At 28.2% G+C, this 16,798-nt stretch overlaps 1 protein-coding gene across 1 annotated transcript; it reads left to right on the forward strand.

The window, feature by feature from the left end:
• Window positions 1–201: 201 nt before the first annotated feature.
• On the forward strand, window positions 202–3,630 carry LOC109816894 (isoleucine N-monooxygenase 1). Its single transcript, XM_029275127.2, has 2 exons — window positions 202–1,431; window positions 2,882–3,630. Exons 1-2 carry the CDS (start codon window positions 475–477, stop codon window positions 3,506–3,508), a joined length of 1,584 nt encoding a protein of 527 aa, XP_029130960.2. The 5' UTR covers window positions 202–474; the 3' UTR covers window positions 3,509–3,630.
• Window positions 3,631–16,798: the final 13,168 nt, after the last annotated feature.

A 16,798-nucleotide genomic window follows, 5' to 3' on the forward strand; every position in this document is an offset into this window, starting at 1 on the left:
TTATATTTAAAAATAAAAGTATTACGATTCTTCTATATATTAAAAAAAATTTATTACTACTTTGTCCACGTTGTATATAGTTTGTAGCGTAGTGCACAGATTTTTCACTTGTGGAGCTCAAGCATTTGTCTTCAGGTGTATACATGTCACATCTCGATTTTGATTTTTGAAGGTTCACCTAAGGCTAGAACCAGGGGTGTATAGGTAGAGCGCTTTATCAACCATTATATATTTTTGAACAGCAAAAAATTATATATTGATGAGGTATAAGAAATACCTTTAAATCTTTTACATAAATAACATAATATAGATCTCTGATTCATTGTTAGCCATAATTTACTTTGTCTTTATCGACCATTATAAATTGGCACCCAACTTTCGAAGTGATCACCAGAGTTTAGCAATATTTCATACACTTGTCTTCAAAGTTAAAACCCAACGCCATTTTGTTTGAACACCCTTTTCCCAGTCGTTATGGGTTATGCCCTCTATTTTTCATGGTTGCACCTTAAATTATTTCTAATTTATTTGCTTATTATGATTTTTGGCTTCACCATTATCAAAGTCTTGGGATATCATTTAGTTAAGAAGTTCAAATTGCCCCCAGGTCCCAAACCATGGCTTCTAGTTGGTAACCTTCCCGAAATGCTTGTTAACAAGCCTGTATTTCGGTGGATACATAAACTTATGAAAGAAATGAACACTGAAATCGCTTGTATCCGCCTAGGAAATGTTAACATAATCCCAGTGACTTGTCCTACAATTGCTTGTGAATTTTTGAGAAAGCATGATGTTGATTTTGCATCTAGACCACTAACCATGGCCACTGGTATCATCTCTAGTGGTTATGTGACAATAGCTATTGTACCCTTTGGGGAACAATGGAAGAAAATGAGGAGAATCTTTGTCAATGACTTGTTCTCCCCACTTAGGCATCAATGGCTTCAAGACAAAAGAAATGAAGAAGCCGATAACATTATGTTTTATGTTTACCACAAATGCAAAAATCCGAGTGATGATGCTCTTGTGAATGTTAGAAATGTTGCACAACATTATTGTTGTAATGTAGCTAGGAAATTGATTTTTAATACAAGGTACTTTGGAAAGGGTAGGGAGGATGGAGGGCCTGGTTTAGAGGAAGAAGAACATGTGAATATTATTTTCGTGTTGCTTAAACATGTTTATGCCTTTTCAGTTTCTGATTATATCCCTTGGTTAGGGATGCTTGATTTAGATGGCCATAAGAGAAAGGTAAAGAATGGTTTGAAGATGATGAAGAAGTATCATGATCCAATCGTTGAAGAGAGAATCAAACAATGGAAAGATGGCTCAAAGACCATTGAAGAGGACTTGCTGGATGTTCTGATCTCATTGAAAGATGTCAATAATAATCCAACATTGACATCAAAGGAAATCAAGGCTCTAACAATAGTACTACACACTTCTCTCCTTTCATTAACTGTCACTTGCATGAGCATTCATCATCACCTTTTTGATAATCATCATTATTTTAAGATTAAGGAAGTATGATCAATATTTTTAATTTAGAAACAATAGAATAAAAATTAACTAAAAAAGTATTGATTACTGTTGAAACATAACAAATACTTTCTTAAAAACGTAAAACTAATAGTGAAGACAACATTCAAGTAAAATCGATAATGAAGAAATTCAGAAAAAAGAAACTGAAAATCCAGAGATAGAAAGAGAAATAGGGAAAGCATGGATAAAATTTTCTCAACAGAACAGTTCTTCTTTCTTCTTGATTTCTTCAATTATTTTTCCCTCTTTCAATTCAAGTGATAAGGATACCCTTCTTATAACTTCTTTGTTTACATTATCTTGAATGTGTGACTTGAATATTTCTTAATATTAATGTTACTGAAAACACTTCTTATTGCACGTAGTGGTTGAACTCAAACCTTAAGTACGACAAATCCAGCTAAATAATTATATCAATTTGGCAAATTTTGGGAAGGGTTAGGTTGAGCAAATTCAAGTTTTCAAATTTTAGAAGGCCAACTCAAATTTTTTGGTTGGTTGAAGTAGTTAAATTGTCATACTCCATACATTTTTTTTATAATCATAATGGTTGGTGTGGAGTAATATTTATCAATAATCTATGACTATAATAAAAGAAATAAATATTTTTTTCATACACATTTTAATTCTAATTTTTTCTTTAAATTACTCATTCATAGATTATAAACTACCCACATATTTCAAATAATTATCTCATTTTACTATTATTTTTGTTTTAATTTTTTTAAACGAGAGATATACACTTTCAAATAATTAAGTATCCTTTTTTTTTTTTCATAATAGAGACTCATAATGTCTTTTTCCGCCAGTACTAACATAATAGTTTTGTTAGAGAAAATTTATAATACCGAAAAGAAAAACTTAATTGCATGCTAATACTTTTTTTGGCTAGCGTGTGATTTCCTTTAGTCGTGTAGGAATGCTAAATATGTTGACGTCATTTCCACATTGTCTAATTAAATTTATGCCTTTCCAGTTTTTGAATATGCATATATGTTGTGCTTGAGGAACTTGATTTGTTTGGCCATAAGACCGAGGTATATATAATGCTTGAGGAACTTGAGGAACACGATTGACGAAGAAAAATCATGATTTCACCATTGAAAGAGTGTTAAAAATGGAATGAGGGATGAAAACTACTGACACAAAGGACGCTGTTGATATCTCTTAATCTCTCCAAATGATTTTGTTGACATCACATACTATAGTACTTCTTCACATTTGTTCTTGCTTCTATTGTAATTTGTATATACATGCATCAAAACTATCACAAGCAATTACGTACAAATGGTACATGTATTCATGTTGAATAAATAATCAGAGAAAATGGAACATGTAGGAACTCATGCTTGGAGGAGCAGACAATCCATCAAATGCAGTGGAATGTGCACTTGCGGAAATGGCAAATCATCCAGAAATGCTTCAAAGAGCCACTGAAGAAGTGGATAATGTTGTTGGTAAGGAAAAACTGGTACAAGAGTCAGATGTTCCTAATCTGAATTATGTGAAGGCTTGTGTAAGAGAAGCTTTTCGCCTTCATCCTGTTGTGCCTTTTAATCCTCCCCATGTCTCAGTCAATGACACAATGGTTGGCAATTATTTTATCCCAAAGGGTAGCCATGTACTATTGAGCAGACAAGGGCTTGGCCGAAACCCAAAAGTGTGGTATGAGCCTCATGAGTTCAAGCCAGAACGCCACCTAAAGAATGATGAACCTTTGATCGCTTTGTCAGAACCAGATCTAAAGTTAATATCATTTGGCACTGGAAGAAGAGGTTGTCCTGCGGTCATACTTGGCACAACAATGACCGTCATGCTATTAGCTAGGTTGCTCCATGCCTTCACTTGGTCTGCACCTCCAAATGTATCAACCATCAACCTTGCCAAGTCTGAAAATGGTGTTTTGCTTAAGGAGCCACTTGTGTTAGTAGCAAAGCCAAGATTAGCAGCAGCGTTGTACAAGTAAATAAGAGAAATAATGATAATGCACTTTTTTTTTAAACACTTCTATTTGGTAAAATCCATGTGAGTTTTAGTATATATGTGAAACCCATTCTCATTTTATTGGAATCTACACATGCATGAATATTAACTGATGACAAGAGATGTGTTTGGAAAAGAGTGAAAGATAGTATGCTACTACAACTCTTTTATAAATAAATGGAAATAAAAAAGTACTACTAGGTTTGTTTATAGAAAAATAATATTTGATTAATAAAAATCATCTTCCATAAATATAAGTAATTGTTAGATTTAATATATTACATGGATTATATCTTTATAGAAGAAAATAAATTACATTTTAAAAAAAAACAATAATAATGAAATACTGAGAAAAATATTTCTCCACTCCAAAGTCCAAGCCACATCAAGGTGATTACGACCACACTATGGGTATTATTCAGATTTATAATAATGAATGAAGTGAGGTTCCTTTGAGGTTATGAGGCTTATAAGAGAGATAATTGGACTAGTAGTGGTTTGCGAATACTTGTAAGTGAAAAGTGGCGGTCAAAATACTTGTAAGTTTTTCGTGTTAGTGAAACTCTTTTAAATTGAAGATAACTGAACGTAATTTATGTTTAAGCAAATATCAATATAAAAATATTTATGTTTCCTTTTTCCTGTGTTTGCACCTTTGCAAAACATTTTAATAACTTATAACTTCTTTATTCATTAGGGGAAAAGGTTTTTGAAAATTCTTTTCACACACATTCAACTTTCTTTTGTGTGTTTCTTTCTCTTTCAACTTTTATCCGAAAATTTTTTAATTTTTTAATTTAATCAAAACTTTGCAATTTAATGATAACGAGAGAAAAGTATTTTGGAGTAAAATAGTGTTATACAACCTCCCCTTGATATATATATATATATATAATTTTTTTATTCTAAAATGATTCACCATTGATGATGAAAATAAAAAAAATATAATTGCAAAGTCAATGTTTTTATTTACTGATAATTGTTAAATATATTAATGTCTTTTATCTAATTTAAGTAATTATCTAATATGTATCTTATGTTTTAGAGTCCTATTTATGTCAAAATTTAATATTTTAATTTTATCTCACTAATTAGTAGAGTTCTAATAGTTTTAGGTGTTTTTTTAATTATTTTTTTTTAAATTTTGAGATATAGGAAGGAGGGAGTTAATTAATACTAAACAAGCTAAACATTGGGAACATTTGTTTAAAGAGAGAGGGAAACGTACTCTAAACAAGTTTATGTTCACTCAAAGCAAGCCATCTGAGTATTCTAAGGAGCTAACTCAAAAGTTATCCTGTTAATCTAAGCGCTCTTAACAAGTGGACATCACAATCTCAATTGGAAAAAGCCCATTTAAATCTTATAAAAGTTGGGTTTAAAGATAATAGAAAGACGTAGTTACCCTATTCCATGTAATTTCTCATGTTTGTATTCAATTAATATTTTTATTCAATTAATTGTTGTTGTTCTTCTTTTTCTTCTCTTAAAGTGTGTTTTGTCTTGACCACCCTATACATGATCCCATATATTTAATTGAGATTGAAAAATTCTTTTAAAATTATGATATAGAGAATACACTAAGAATGCTTATTCTTATTAGTCAACATTTTAAACCATTAATCTTAATGATGGTTGCTTCACAGACTTCACCAAGAAATTATGATTTCTCTTAAAGAACTTAGAATTTCATGACCTAAAGAATTATGGTTAAAATATTTTTATTAGTTATTAATTTATAATTACTGAAATTGAATAATAATTGAGAATGATACATGTGAAGAAGATTAGTCAAATCAATCCTTGATATCTTTTACTTTAAAATTTTCAATTATTTTTTCAATCTTTTATTATTCTAAATCTTAAAAATATGTTCTTTATTTTTATTATGTTCTTCAAATAATTAAATCTATCCTTTTCTTTTTCTTAATTAGTATTAAATTAAATTAATTGTTACACAAAATTCTTGTAGATTTAATACTTAAACGTTTGACCATTTTATTACTTACGATACAATTGCCATGCTTGCCAAAAGTATAACTTTTGCCTTCTTAATACCTCTCTCTTTATTTGTTTATTCTCTACTGAATACTTCTCTCTTTATTTGTTTATTCTCTTATTAGATAATTTCACCTCTAGCTCTTTTTTGTGTCTTTTTTTACCTTACTATACAAACTATTGTTTCACTTATTCTATAGTTAGCACAAGTAAAACCCATGACAAGGAAAATGTAGAGAAATTGTGGTTCGATCATGTTATTTACTAGTTTTTAAAATGATGTTATACCAATCCATATTCTTTCGATCATGTGTAACTTAGGGTCGTTGAGGATGATTTTAAATTTTTAGTTTTAAAATTTGTAAAACTACAATAAATTTATGTCTTCAGAATTTTGTGTCGTCTTTTTCTTCTAGTTTTTAGTTTATTTTCTAAAGTTTCATATCATGCATGTAAAAATTAATATAAGCATATGTATTAATTGTGTGGTGAACGTGATATTAATAATATGTCATGATGGAAGTTCCAGTAATGTCGGTGATAATAATAATATTCACTACTAAAAAAGTGTTATTTTTTTGCAAATTTTCTTGCAAAAAAATATTCGTAGAAAGTTTTTGCGAATTTTCCTGCAAAAAAATATTTGCAGAAATTTTTTGCGAATTTTACTGTAAAAAAATATTCGCAGAAATTTTTTGCAAATTTTCCTGCAAAAAATAATTTACAGATATTTCTTACAAATTTTGCTACAATTTTAATAATCATGGGAAAAAATTTTCCATGGTAAAAATTTGCAGAAAATACTCTAAGAATTTTATTTTGTTTCTTGCATATTTTCTTGCAAAAATAAATTCGCAAGTAATGTTTACTAAATGGTAGAAAAATTTTGCAGGTAACTTTTCCTGCGGATTTTCCTGCAAATTTTAATTCGCAGGAAAAATAAAAAAATATATTTAAATTCATAAGTTTAATATTTTAAAAATCTTCAAGTCCCACATCGATTGAAAATAAAACAATTAAAGAGTATATAAGTTGGAGTAACACTTACCTTACAAGTTAAATTGTATGGTTGAATGTTAGGCTTATAATCTACAATCTTAGAATTTAAAAGATTATGTATGAGGCATGAAAATAAAAGATTATGAATTTTTAAAATATAGAATTTATAGTAATTTTTTTTAATTTTTTTCGTAAAAAATATTCTTGTAGAATTTCTTGCAAAAAAATTTGCAAGAAAGTTTCCTGCGAATTTTTCTACGAACTTTTTTTTGCAGGAAAATTTCCTGCAAATTTTTTTTTGCAGGAAACTTTCCTGCGAATTTTTTTCGCAAGAAATTTTGCAGGAATATTTCCTACGAATTTTAAAATTCGCAAAAATATATTATCCACGAAGGTATTACCTGTAAATAAAATTTTGCAAAAAAATTTGCAGGAACAACGTTTCCTGCAAATTTTTATGAAAAATTCGCAGGAAAAACCGCATGTAATAAGAGAAATTCTAGTAGTGATTGATGATAATGGTGATGATAATATCATGTCAAAAATAATAAGTTTTTTTTTTATAACTAAACCAAATTTAAAATAAAAAAAATCCAAGTATTGAAATAGAAAGTAAAAATGTTGTGAAATTAGTTAAAAATAATTTCAGCTCTATTTAATCGAACACAATTTTAAAAAATTGCATTTAAAAAAAAAAAAACAAAACCCAAACTACCTGAAAAGGGTTTGTGTCTATTTTCTTCATTTTTCCATTAAGAAAGTTTTAACATAGGTTACTTTTTATTTATTTATTTATTTTCAATTTTTCATGCGTTTTTCATGCGTTTCATTTTTTATTGAATAGGTTTTCTCTTGATTATTTTTTATTTTCTTTATATTTTTTATTTAATTTGTTGAATGAGTTAAGTTAATGTAATGACAATCAAATATTATACGTTATCATACATCAATGACAATGTATGTGGTGCAAGATGAAGGTGAACTTTTGATTGATATTTAACAGATGAAATGTAGTGGATATAACGAGATGAACCTTCAAGTAGACTGTACATTTAAAAACCAAATAATTAAAAACTCACATCCCGACGACCTTAGTTTTTTCTTGATTTTTCCTTTTTATAATTTCGATTTATTATTTATTTAATTTTTTTTTAATAGGTGTTAATTTCTTTGATTATTTTTACTTTCTTTATATTTTTTATTTAACTTTTTGAATTGACTAAAGTTAAATATCAAGTTTCTCAAAAGGTTAACTAACTATCAAGTACTTACTATAGGTGCATGTTGTCTTGCGTCAATGACAATGTATGTGGTACAGAATGAAGGTTAATCTTCTAATTAATGGTATTTACAAGATGAAAGACAGTATAGTGAATAACTAGATGAGCCTTCTATTCTAACTATAATAATAATAATAATAATAATAATAATAATAATAATAATAATAATATATAAAAAGATGAACCTTCTAGAGTACATTTAAAAACAGAAAAAAAAAAAAAAAAAAAAAAAAAAAAAAAAACATGCAACCACTCTGAACAAGACTCAAGTGTTTTCTTGATTTTTCCTTTGCGTAGAGTTTTAACCTAGGTTACTTTTTAATTATTTTTTGCCGATTTATTATGCGTTTAATTTTATATCTCATAGGTGTTAGTTTCTCTTGAGTATTTTTATTTTCATTATATTTTTTATTTAATCCTTGAATTATGATAAACTATCAAGTACTAAATGTAAGTTGTCTACGTCAATGACAATGTATGTGGCTTTGAATGAATGCTAATCTTCTTTTGGTATTTATGAGAAAGAAAATATTGTGGATAATGAGATGAACCTTCGAGTACATTTAAAATTCAAAAAATTAAAACACGCGAAACAGGACTTTAGTGTGTGTGTGTTTGTTTTTTTTTTTTTTTTCATTACGAAGAGTTTTAACATAGGTTACTTTTTATTTTATTTTGAATTAAGAGTTAAGTTAATACAAAGCATTATACGTTGTCTTACATCAACGACAATATGAATGTGGTCCAACATGAAAGAAATACTCAATTTAATTCGGAAAGATTGTAGAGTTTGTCGATAATTTTTTTACAGATTTGTTTTTGACATTTTATTCCTTAAATTTTAATTTTGTTATACAAGCTAATCTTTTTATTATATTTATTTGTTAACTTTGTCAATCTTATGACTACTTAATAGTTAATTATCATGTTAATATGTATTTTTTCTTCTAATTGACATGCAATAATTATAAATTAAGTAAATTTAAACTCGTGATAAAATAAGGTTTTAATTTTGAATTTAATTTTAAAATAATTGAAGTGACATTTAAATGACTTATTTTTTCTTATCCACTCTTATTGACTTATTCCATTTCATTAGCAAAACTAATTTGTGTGAGATATGAAACTCATTTCTACGAAACAATAATGGTTTGAAGCATTATTGAAAATGAACGTCAGTTAACAATTGTCAAAATAGTTGAGGACAAGTGAAGAAAGAAAAAAATTTGGGTCCGTAAGTCCGCGGACTTAATGGATAACGGACTCATTTTTTTTAATCCGTATAATCATACGGACTTTTTAGGCCCGGCCCGTTTAGTCCGCGGATTTTGCGGATTTAATCCGCGAGCCCGCGGATTATCCGTTTAAATGTGGACTCAAATTTTATTATTGAATATGCTTGATTATATTTGATAGATGTAATTGGACTTACAAATATTTTATGTTTGTTTTTAAGATATTAATTAAGACTTTGATGTTTTAAGGTATTTAGACTTTGATGTACTTGGACTTACAAATGTTTTATATTTGTTTGGTTGTGTATTAAGACTTTTAAAGTTTTAAGGTAGTAAGGCTTTAATATTTGGTTAATAGTTGATATGCTTGGACTTTAAATTTTAAAGGCATTGAGACTTAAATATTTCTATTAGAAATTTAGAATGTGTAAACTTTGTTATTTAAGACTTTGATTTATTATTTACAATGTTTGATGTTATTATTAGAAATATATTTATATTATTTTATATGTTTTTTTTTCCTCATGTTTTCATAGGTTAAATAAAGGAAAAAAAATTTAAAATCTGAGTCAATATTCATTTAAACAATTTAGATTTAATTGGGCCCGCGGACTTATCCGTTTATCCGCGGGCTTCACGGGCTGGATACAGACTTGAAGATTTAAGTCCATTTATTTCGCGGACCGGATTTATCCGGCCCGTTAAAAATGCGGACTTCACGGACCGGGCCTTAAACGGGCCGGACCGGTCCGCATACCCACCCCTAAACAAAACCTTGTTTTTACAGTAATAGAGGATCATTATTATTAGAAGAGTTTTGTAATTCATTAAACATAATAGAAAAACTCATATTTAATTGATACATTTTTGTTTAATATCTTTCAAAGTAACCACTCATTTTATTAAACCTCAAACTTAATAATTTAGGATTTATATATAATCCTAAATAAGTAGTAGAACATATAAAAAAAATTAAAATATCATTATCCATCATACAATAAAGACAAGATTGGGACTAATTTCATTATCCAGCATACGATCTCACACCTAGAGTGAAGTTTTTCACTCTCTCTCACCTTGATAAGTATTAGATAATGGATGCAAGACTTCAATGTAGTTTCTTTTTCCTTAAAGTTTTCCGAGCTTTGAAGCGTAAGCACGTATGTATAAGAAAAAATCGTTAAAAGTGATCAGGAAAAACTGCTCTTTTTAAAACTTAACCATAAAACATAAAACTGCAAATACTAATTTCATTCCTGTCAATTAATTAGATAAAACATTTAGTTAAAACACCTTATATTATATTTCAAAGCATATCAAATAATTAAAATAAAATATTAATTAATTCTTATTAATTAAAATAAAATATAAAAAATATTAATTAAATACTTATATTATATTTTATAAAAAAATGGAGTATTACATAATATTAATCGTCTCTTATATTAATTTGTGAACTAATAATAAAACTAATAAGGTGACAAAATCTAGAAAACTTTAAAAATTTGGAAAACAAAATATAAAATTTCGAAAGTTGAATGACAAAATTCATCAAATCGTGAAACATAAGTAACAAAATTAGAATGAAAATAAATAATATGAATAATATATAATTACTATAAATATAAGATACAAATTCAACAAAACATACTTAAACAACAACAATGATGAAATAATTTATTTCAAGCTTATATTTGCAATGTATTTTTATTCAACCATGACCTTTAGTAAACTAAATTTAAACATATAGTTAAAATAATTTTAATATTAAAAAAATGATTTAAACTACATATATCATTGACTAAAGACAATTTTACTCAAGTTAGATAATATTAATTAGTGTGAGGAACAAACTTCTCAATCTAAGTATTTGATATAATTAGGAATCAAATTTGAGACTCTTAGTTAAACTATAATAATTTTTTTCTTTATAAATAAAATTAGTTGATAAATAAATTATGATTTTACCTATAGTAATACAAATAAGGTTTTAAAATTTTTATTAATAGAATATAATATATATATATATATATATATATATATATATATAATGAATAATCATTTCATATAGACTTAATAGAATTATTTATTTTTTTAACATTCAAGAGTAAAACAACATAAAAAAAAATCATAATATATGAACATTATATTTATATATTCAAGAGTATAAAAAGACATAATTATTTTCTATACAAATTAAACTGATATAAAATGTATAAATATAAAACCATATATATATGTATATTAATATTCATAATTTATATATAGACACATATTTATATAAAAATAAAAAATAATCGAGATATATTAGTAATATTAAATTATAAATTAAATACATGTGTATGATATGAATTATTACACTAGTTTTATAACTTTTTTATTATACAACATGAGATAAAATTTTGCCACCTAGGCCGATGATACATAGTATCATCATATTCATTTTTTTTTAATCTAAATTCCATTGATTATATTTTTTTAATACATAAAAACATAATATAATATTTAATTACAGTAATAAGTTGATTAGTTCCTCTCACCCTTAAGATGAAAGGGCATTGAAACATTTATGGTGTTGTTCCTTTGAAGGTGAAAGAGTAAGTCATAGAGGTATTAATTCTAATTGTGTTGAAATAGTTGGAGTAATGTTATATGAATAACAAAAATTACACAATAATTTATATAATTATTTTTATTATTATTTTATTTATTATAGAGGTTTATTAATAATGATGAAAAAAAATAGAGATAAAGATATATTGTATAAATTGTTGTAGAATTTTTATTATACTTATAGCATTAGTCAAATATTATTAGTGTGGATTTCTATGAATCGTATTAAAATTGTTAATCTTTTTGTAACAAAAGATCAGTAACCAGTGATGCTATTTGTTATGAAGAGTGGAAGGCAGAAAAGTATACGAAACATTTTTATCGGTTAACCTTTAGCCAATCACCATCTCTTTTTATGGTGGGAAATATTTTTAACGACGACAATAAAATATTTTAACACAGTCCTAATGTTTTATTTAATCACTATTTAATTTCTGTCAAAACAATTAATTATTTGATGCTCGATTAAAACAATGAACACGTGTATTTCATACAATTAGTGCAAGTTGCTTTCATACTAAATAGCAGTTTTAATTTTCTTAAAAACATTAATTACATTTTATGTTAACTTTTACTTTATGGCAAATTTTACTGGCAATTTTATTTTTGTGAATTTTGCTGTCAAATTTTGAGTATACTATAAATATTACCCCCTCTGATAAATATATATTGTCAAAATACAAACGAAATATTGACGTCACATTAAGCTTAATTGCATTTTATATTGTGAAAATTTAGCCCTTGATCAATTCTTTCACGAATCTGGCTTTTTAAATTTTGATAAATTCAGATAATTCAGTATATTAATATAAATATCACATATATTTTTATATACTACATTACACTATATATATATATATATATATGATTTTAATATTTGAGAAGTGTATTGAAGGAGTTGTTTGATATCTAATGTTAATTAGACATAAAAAAATAGGTTCAACTGTTCAAGAGGGTCTATGATTTAACCTTCATTAAATCCGTGCCAGGCAATTCATACTTTTATAGAAAATAGGTTGAATCAAAAATTTTATTTAATATTGTTTATTTAAAATGTCAAGCTCTAGCCCATTTAAAAAGGCAATTTAGGCCTAAAGAAACACGTTTATTTAAATAAAAACAAATATTTATTATTATTATTAATTATATTTTCTCTTATTAGTATTATAATTGTGTAGTTTTGGTTCCTAAAATTTTAATTAAATAATTTTAATTTATCAAATATTACAATTGTGATATTTTGGTTCCTCAAATTTTAATTAAGTAATTTTAGTTCCTCAAGTATTGAAATTGTATGGTTATAGTCCATCAAATATTGTAATTAAAATTTTTTTTCACCTATTTAAGTTACACATATTATAATTTCAATTCATGTATTAAATTATATATATTTATTAACACTAATATATATAATTTAAATAGATAAATATTTGTATAATTGTGATATTTTAGAGGCTAAAATTATATATTGTAGAACTTGGGTGACTAAAAGTGGTAAACTAAAAATTAAGAGATCAAAGTTGTACAACTACAATACTTAAAAGACTAAAATTACTTGACTAAAATTGCATAATTAATACCAGTTAAAGATATAAATAGTTCATAAAATCTCAATTCATCCTCATTAAAGTTATAAATAAAGTAAACCCAATTCATTTGAAAAAATAATTAACGAAGTAATTGAATCAAATTATAACTTGAATATATATATATATATATATATATATATATATATATATATATATATATATATATATATATATATATATTAGGCTAAACAAAGAGATAACAAAATTTCTAACTACTCCCAGGTCTCGGTGTTGCATTAATATCAAAGTTTTCACACACACCTAGATCTCTTCCTACTTCTCTAAATACTGAGGACTCTCGTCTGCAAAACATACAAAAAAAAATCAACAAACAAACAGGGAGTAAGAACAATCTCACTCTATAGGAAATGAGTCACAACCCTCGGCATTTCATCTCTTCATGATAACAAATATAATAACAAGAATTAATACATCAATTTCAATTTTAAACACCATCAATACACTCACAAACACATACACATGAGTAATGCAATGTAGTGTGCACTTACATATAAATGCATGGGGTACCCGACCGTCATCATTGAGAATATATAGTTGGTAATTAAGTACTGAGTTAACCGTAAGCTACCAACACAAAAATCTTCCCACCATAATACAAACCGATTCCCACTAGAACCACATAAACAAGTTCCCACCAAAACCACATAATCATGCAAATATGATGCATGTTACAACCATGCAAATGCTTCTATATAATTACGTCATGATCATCAAATCATCCATCGTTCATCAACTTCTATATTCATCCACATCAATTGTCATTGATCCAGATAATAATCACCATTCACAGAGTGTGTATATATATATATGTGTGTGTGTGTGTATATATATATATATATATATATATATATATATATGCATTCATCATATAATCAATCATTAACATCATAATATCATCATTTAAAACATCACAAATGTAACGACCCGCCATGACCAACACACTTCACAACACACAACTAACTAGGCATATACCAATACTAAAACAGTAACATAATATAAGCATAAATGCATCTCATGAATATGTACAACTATGTTGCTTGTCCAGCAACTATATATAGATATCTACACAAAAGTATTTACCCACAACCGGTAGTCTACAAAACAAAATTCAACTCCAAGCACCACCTGTGGCTCTATTGCTATTCTCTAGCCTATCCCTGCTCTGCTTGTGACACCCTCTACCCCATTATTAATATACAACAAATGTAACAATAAAATAGTTCTTTTCTTCTTATTGGGTAAATAAAATCTTTCATAGTTTAATAACATCTTTCATGTATAAAACAATTGTTTCAAATATTATAAGGTAGAAGATTCACATTCGTAACTCATAAATCATAACTCCAGTGTAAAAATTATAAAAGAAAAGAAGTTAAGATTTTCAATATAATTTAGTGTAAAACAAGAAATCATATATATACAAATAATAATAAAGGAAATATAAATTAACTCCAGTAAAGGTGGCAGTGCCTCCTGGTTAGGAATTAATTTATACTCCCAAATCATATAATAAAAATATAACAAAAATGTACATCTTGGTCTTTTATCAAGAACGTTCAAATTACAATTCTTAACATATATTTTCCTTGAATTATACATGTTATCTACGTTATCTCTTCGTTAGAAATTACAAAAGAAGAGAAACTAAAGTTATAAAACAATAACATATTAAACTAAAAATAACTATGCCCCGATGTCACACCCTATCAGAGCATGCCCCACTGAAGCCTTTAAGCCTCATCACCAACATCCTCATGATGTTGATCATCTGCAACACAATTTAAAACATATACAAAAACAACAAGGAGTGAGAAACATCTCACTCAGTTTCAGGTGCAGAAATAAAGGTTAAATAGTCCACACACACACGACAAATATAAGTCACATGTAAATAACATACATAAATAATCAAATATCACATATATATTCATTTATCATGCTATGATGTCATGGACTCAACTCATAAATGCATGCATGTGGCGCCATACGGAAGTTTCACATATCATCACTGGTGACCCAAAGGTACACCTGGTTACATCACTGGTGACCCTAAGGTACACCTGGTTACATCACTGGTGACCCTAAGGTACACCTGGTTACATCACTGGTGACCCTAAGGTACACCTGGTTACAAGTTACATCACTGGTGACCCTAAGGTACACCTTGTTAGCATGTTACATCACTGGTGACCCTAAGGTACACCTTGTTAGCATGTTACATCACTGGTATGCGGCCTCAGCGGCACACCTGGAATAATATATGCGTATGATGCATGCCATACCATCATAATCTCATTGACTCAATATTTAACTTGTTACATAATTTCATTTATTACACCATGTCCTCATTTGTCATAGTCTCATAATCACATGTCTCAATAGTCCATTCATATGTCTCATGTCATTTGTCCATATTTCACAAGGTCATGTCATAAATACTCCTCTTAAGGTCCGCATAGGTATTCACAGAGATCCAGAGAGCATTCTTATTCATATTAAAACTTATTTATTATTAACATTAATTTCATATTCATTTATTACTTTCAACAAAGAACAAGGTAGAGTAAATAGAAAATCAGACAGAACAACGACACTTTCAACAAAAACAAAGTAGAATAAATAGAAAATCGGACAGAACAACGGCACCTTCAACAAAAAGCAAAGTAAAGTAAATAGAAATTTAGACAGAACAACGGCACCTTCAACAAAAAGCAAAGTAGAGTAAATAGAAATTAAACAGAATAACGACAAAGGATTGGGGGTCAATCCGACAAACAACTATCCAACAATTATCCCCACACCCTTGAGCGAGGTTCTCACTCCCCCCCTTACCTGGATAGGCGGAGTTGGAACTTGGGCAGGACCTCCTCCTCTGGATCCCCTCTTTCTTTTCCTTTTCTCTCTCTTTCTTTCTTTCTTTCTCTCTCTCTCTCTCTCTCTCTCTCTCTTCTCTTTCTCTCTCTAGGATTTCACTTTCTTACTGAATATAAAATTTTCACCCCTTGCCCCTATTTATAGGCCTCCTGGCGCAACCGGAACGGCCGTACTGATTTCGGAACGGCCCGTTCCGGATCCTTCAAACGTGGGCAAATTTCTCAACTGGAACGGCCCGTTCCAAAACCGGAACGGCCCGTTCTCAAAAAGCAAAACGGCCCGTTCTGAAACCAGAACGGCCCGTTCTCAAACCCAGCAGAACGGCCCGTTCTCCCTCCGGAACGGCCCGTTCTCCTTGTTGGAACGGCCCGTTCTGGGCCCGTTCCCAACCTAAAATTTTAGCTTATTTTAAATGCTCAGAACGGCCCGTTCCACTTTCGGAACAACCCGTTCCGAGTTACTCAAATGCCCCTAATACCTTTATAAAATTACGAAAATGCCATCAATAATTACGAAAATGCCATTACTAATAAAAATATCCTTTTAAGGAAATTGGGGTGTTACAATTCTCCCCTCCTTTTAGAAATTTCGTCCCCGAAATTTACCTGAAAACAAAAATAGATAAGTTTCTCGCGTCTTGCTTTCTAACTCCCATGTAGCACTT

This window comes from Cajanus cajan, chromosome 3, assembly GCF_000230855.2.
Source record: "Cajanus cajan strain Asha chromosome 3, NIPB_CcT2T_4, whole genome shotgun sequence".
NCBI lineage: Eukaryota > Viridiplantae > Streptophyta > Magnoliopsida > Fabales > Fabaceae > Cajanus > Cajanus cajan.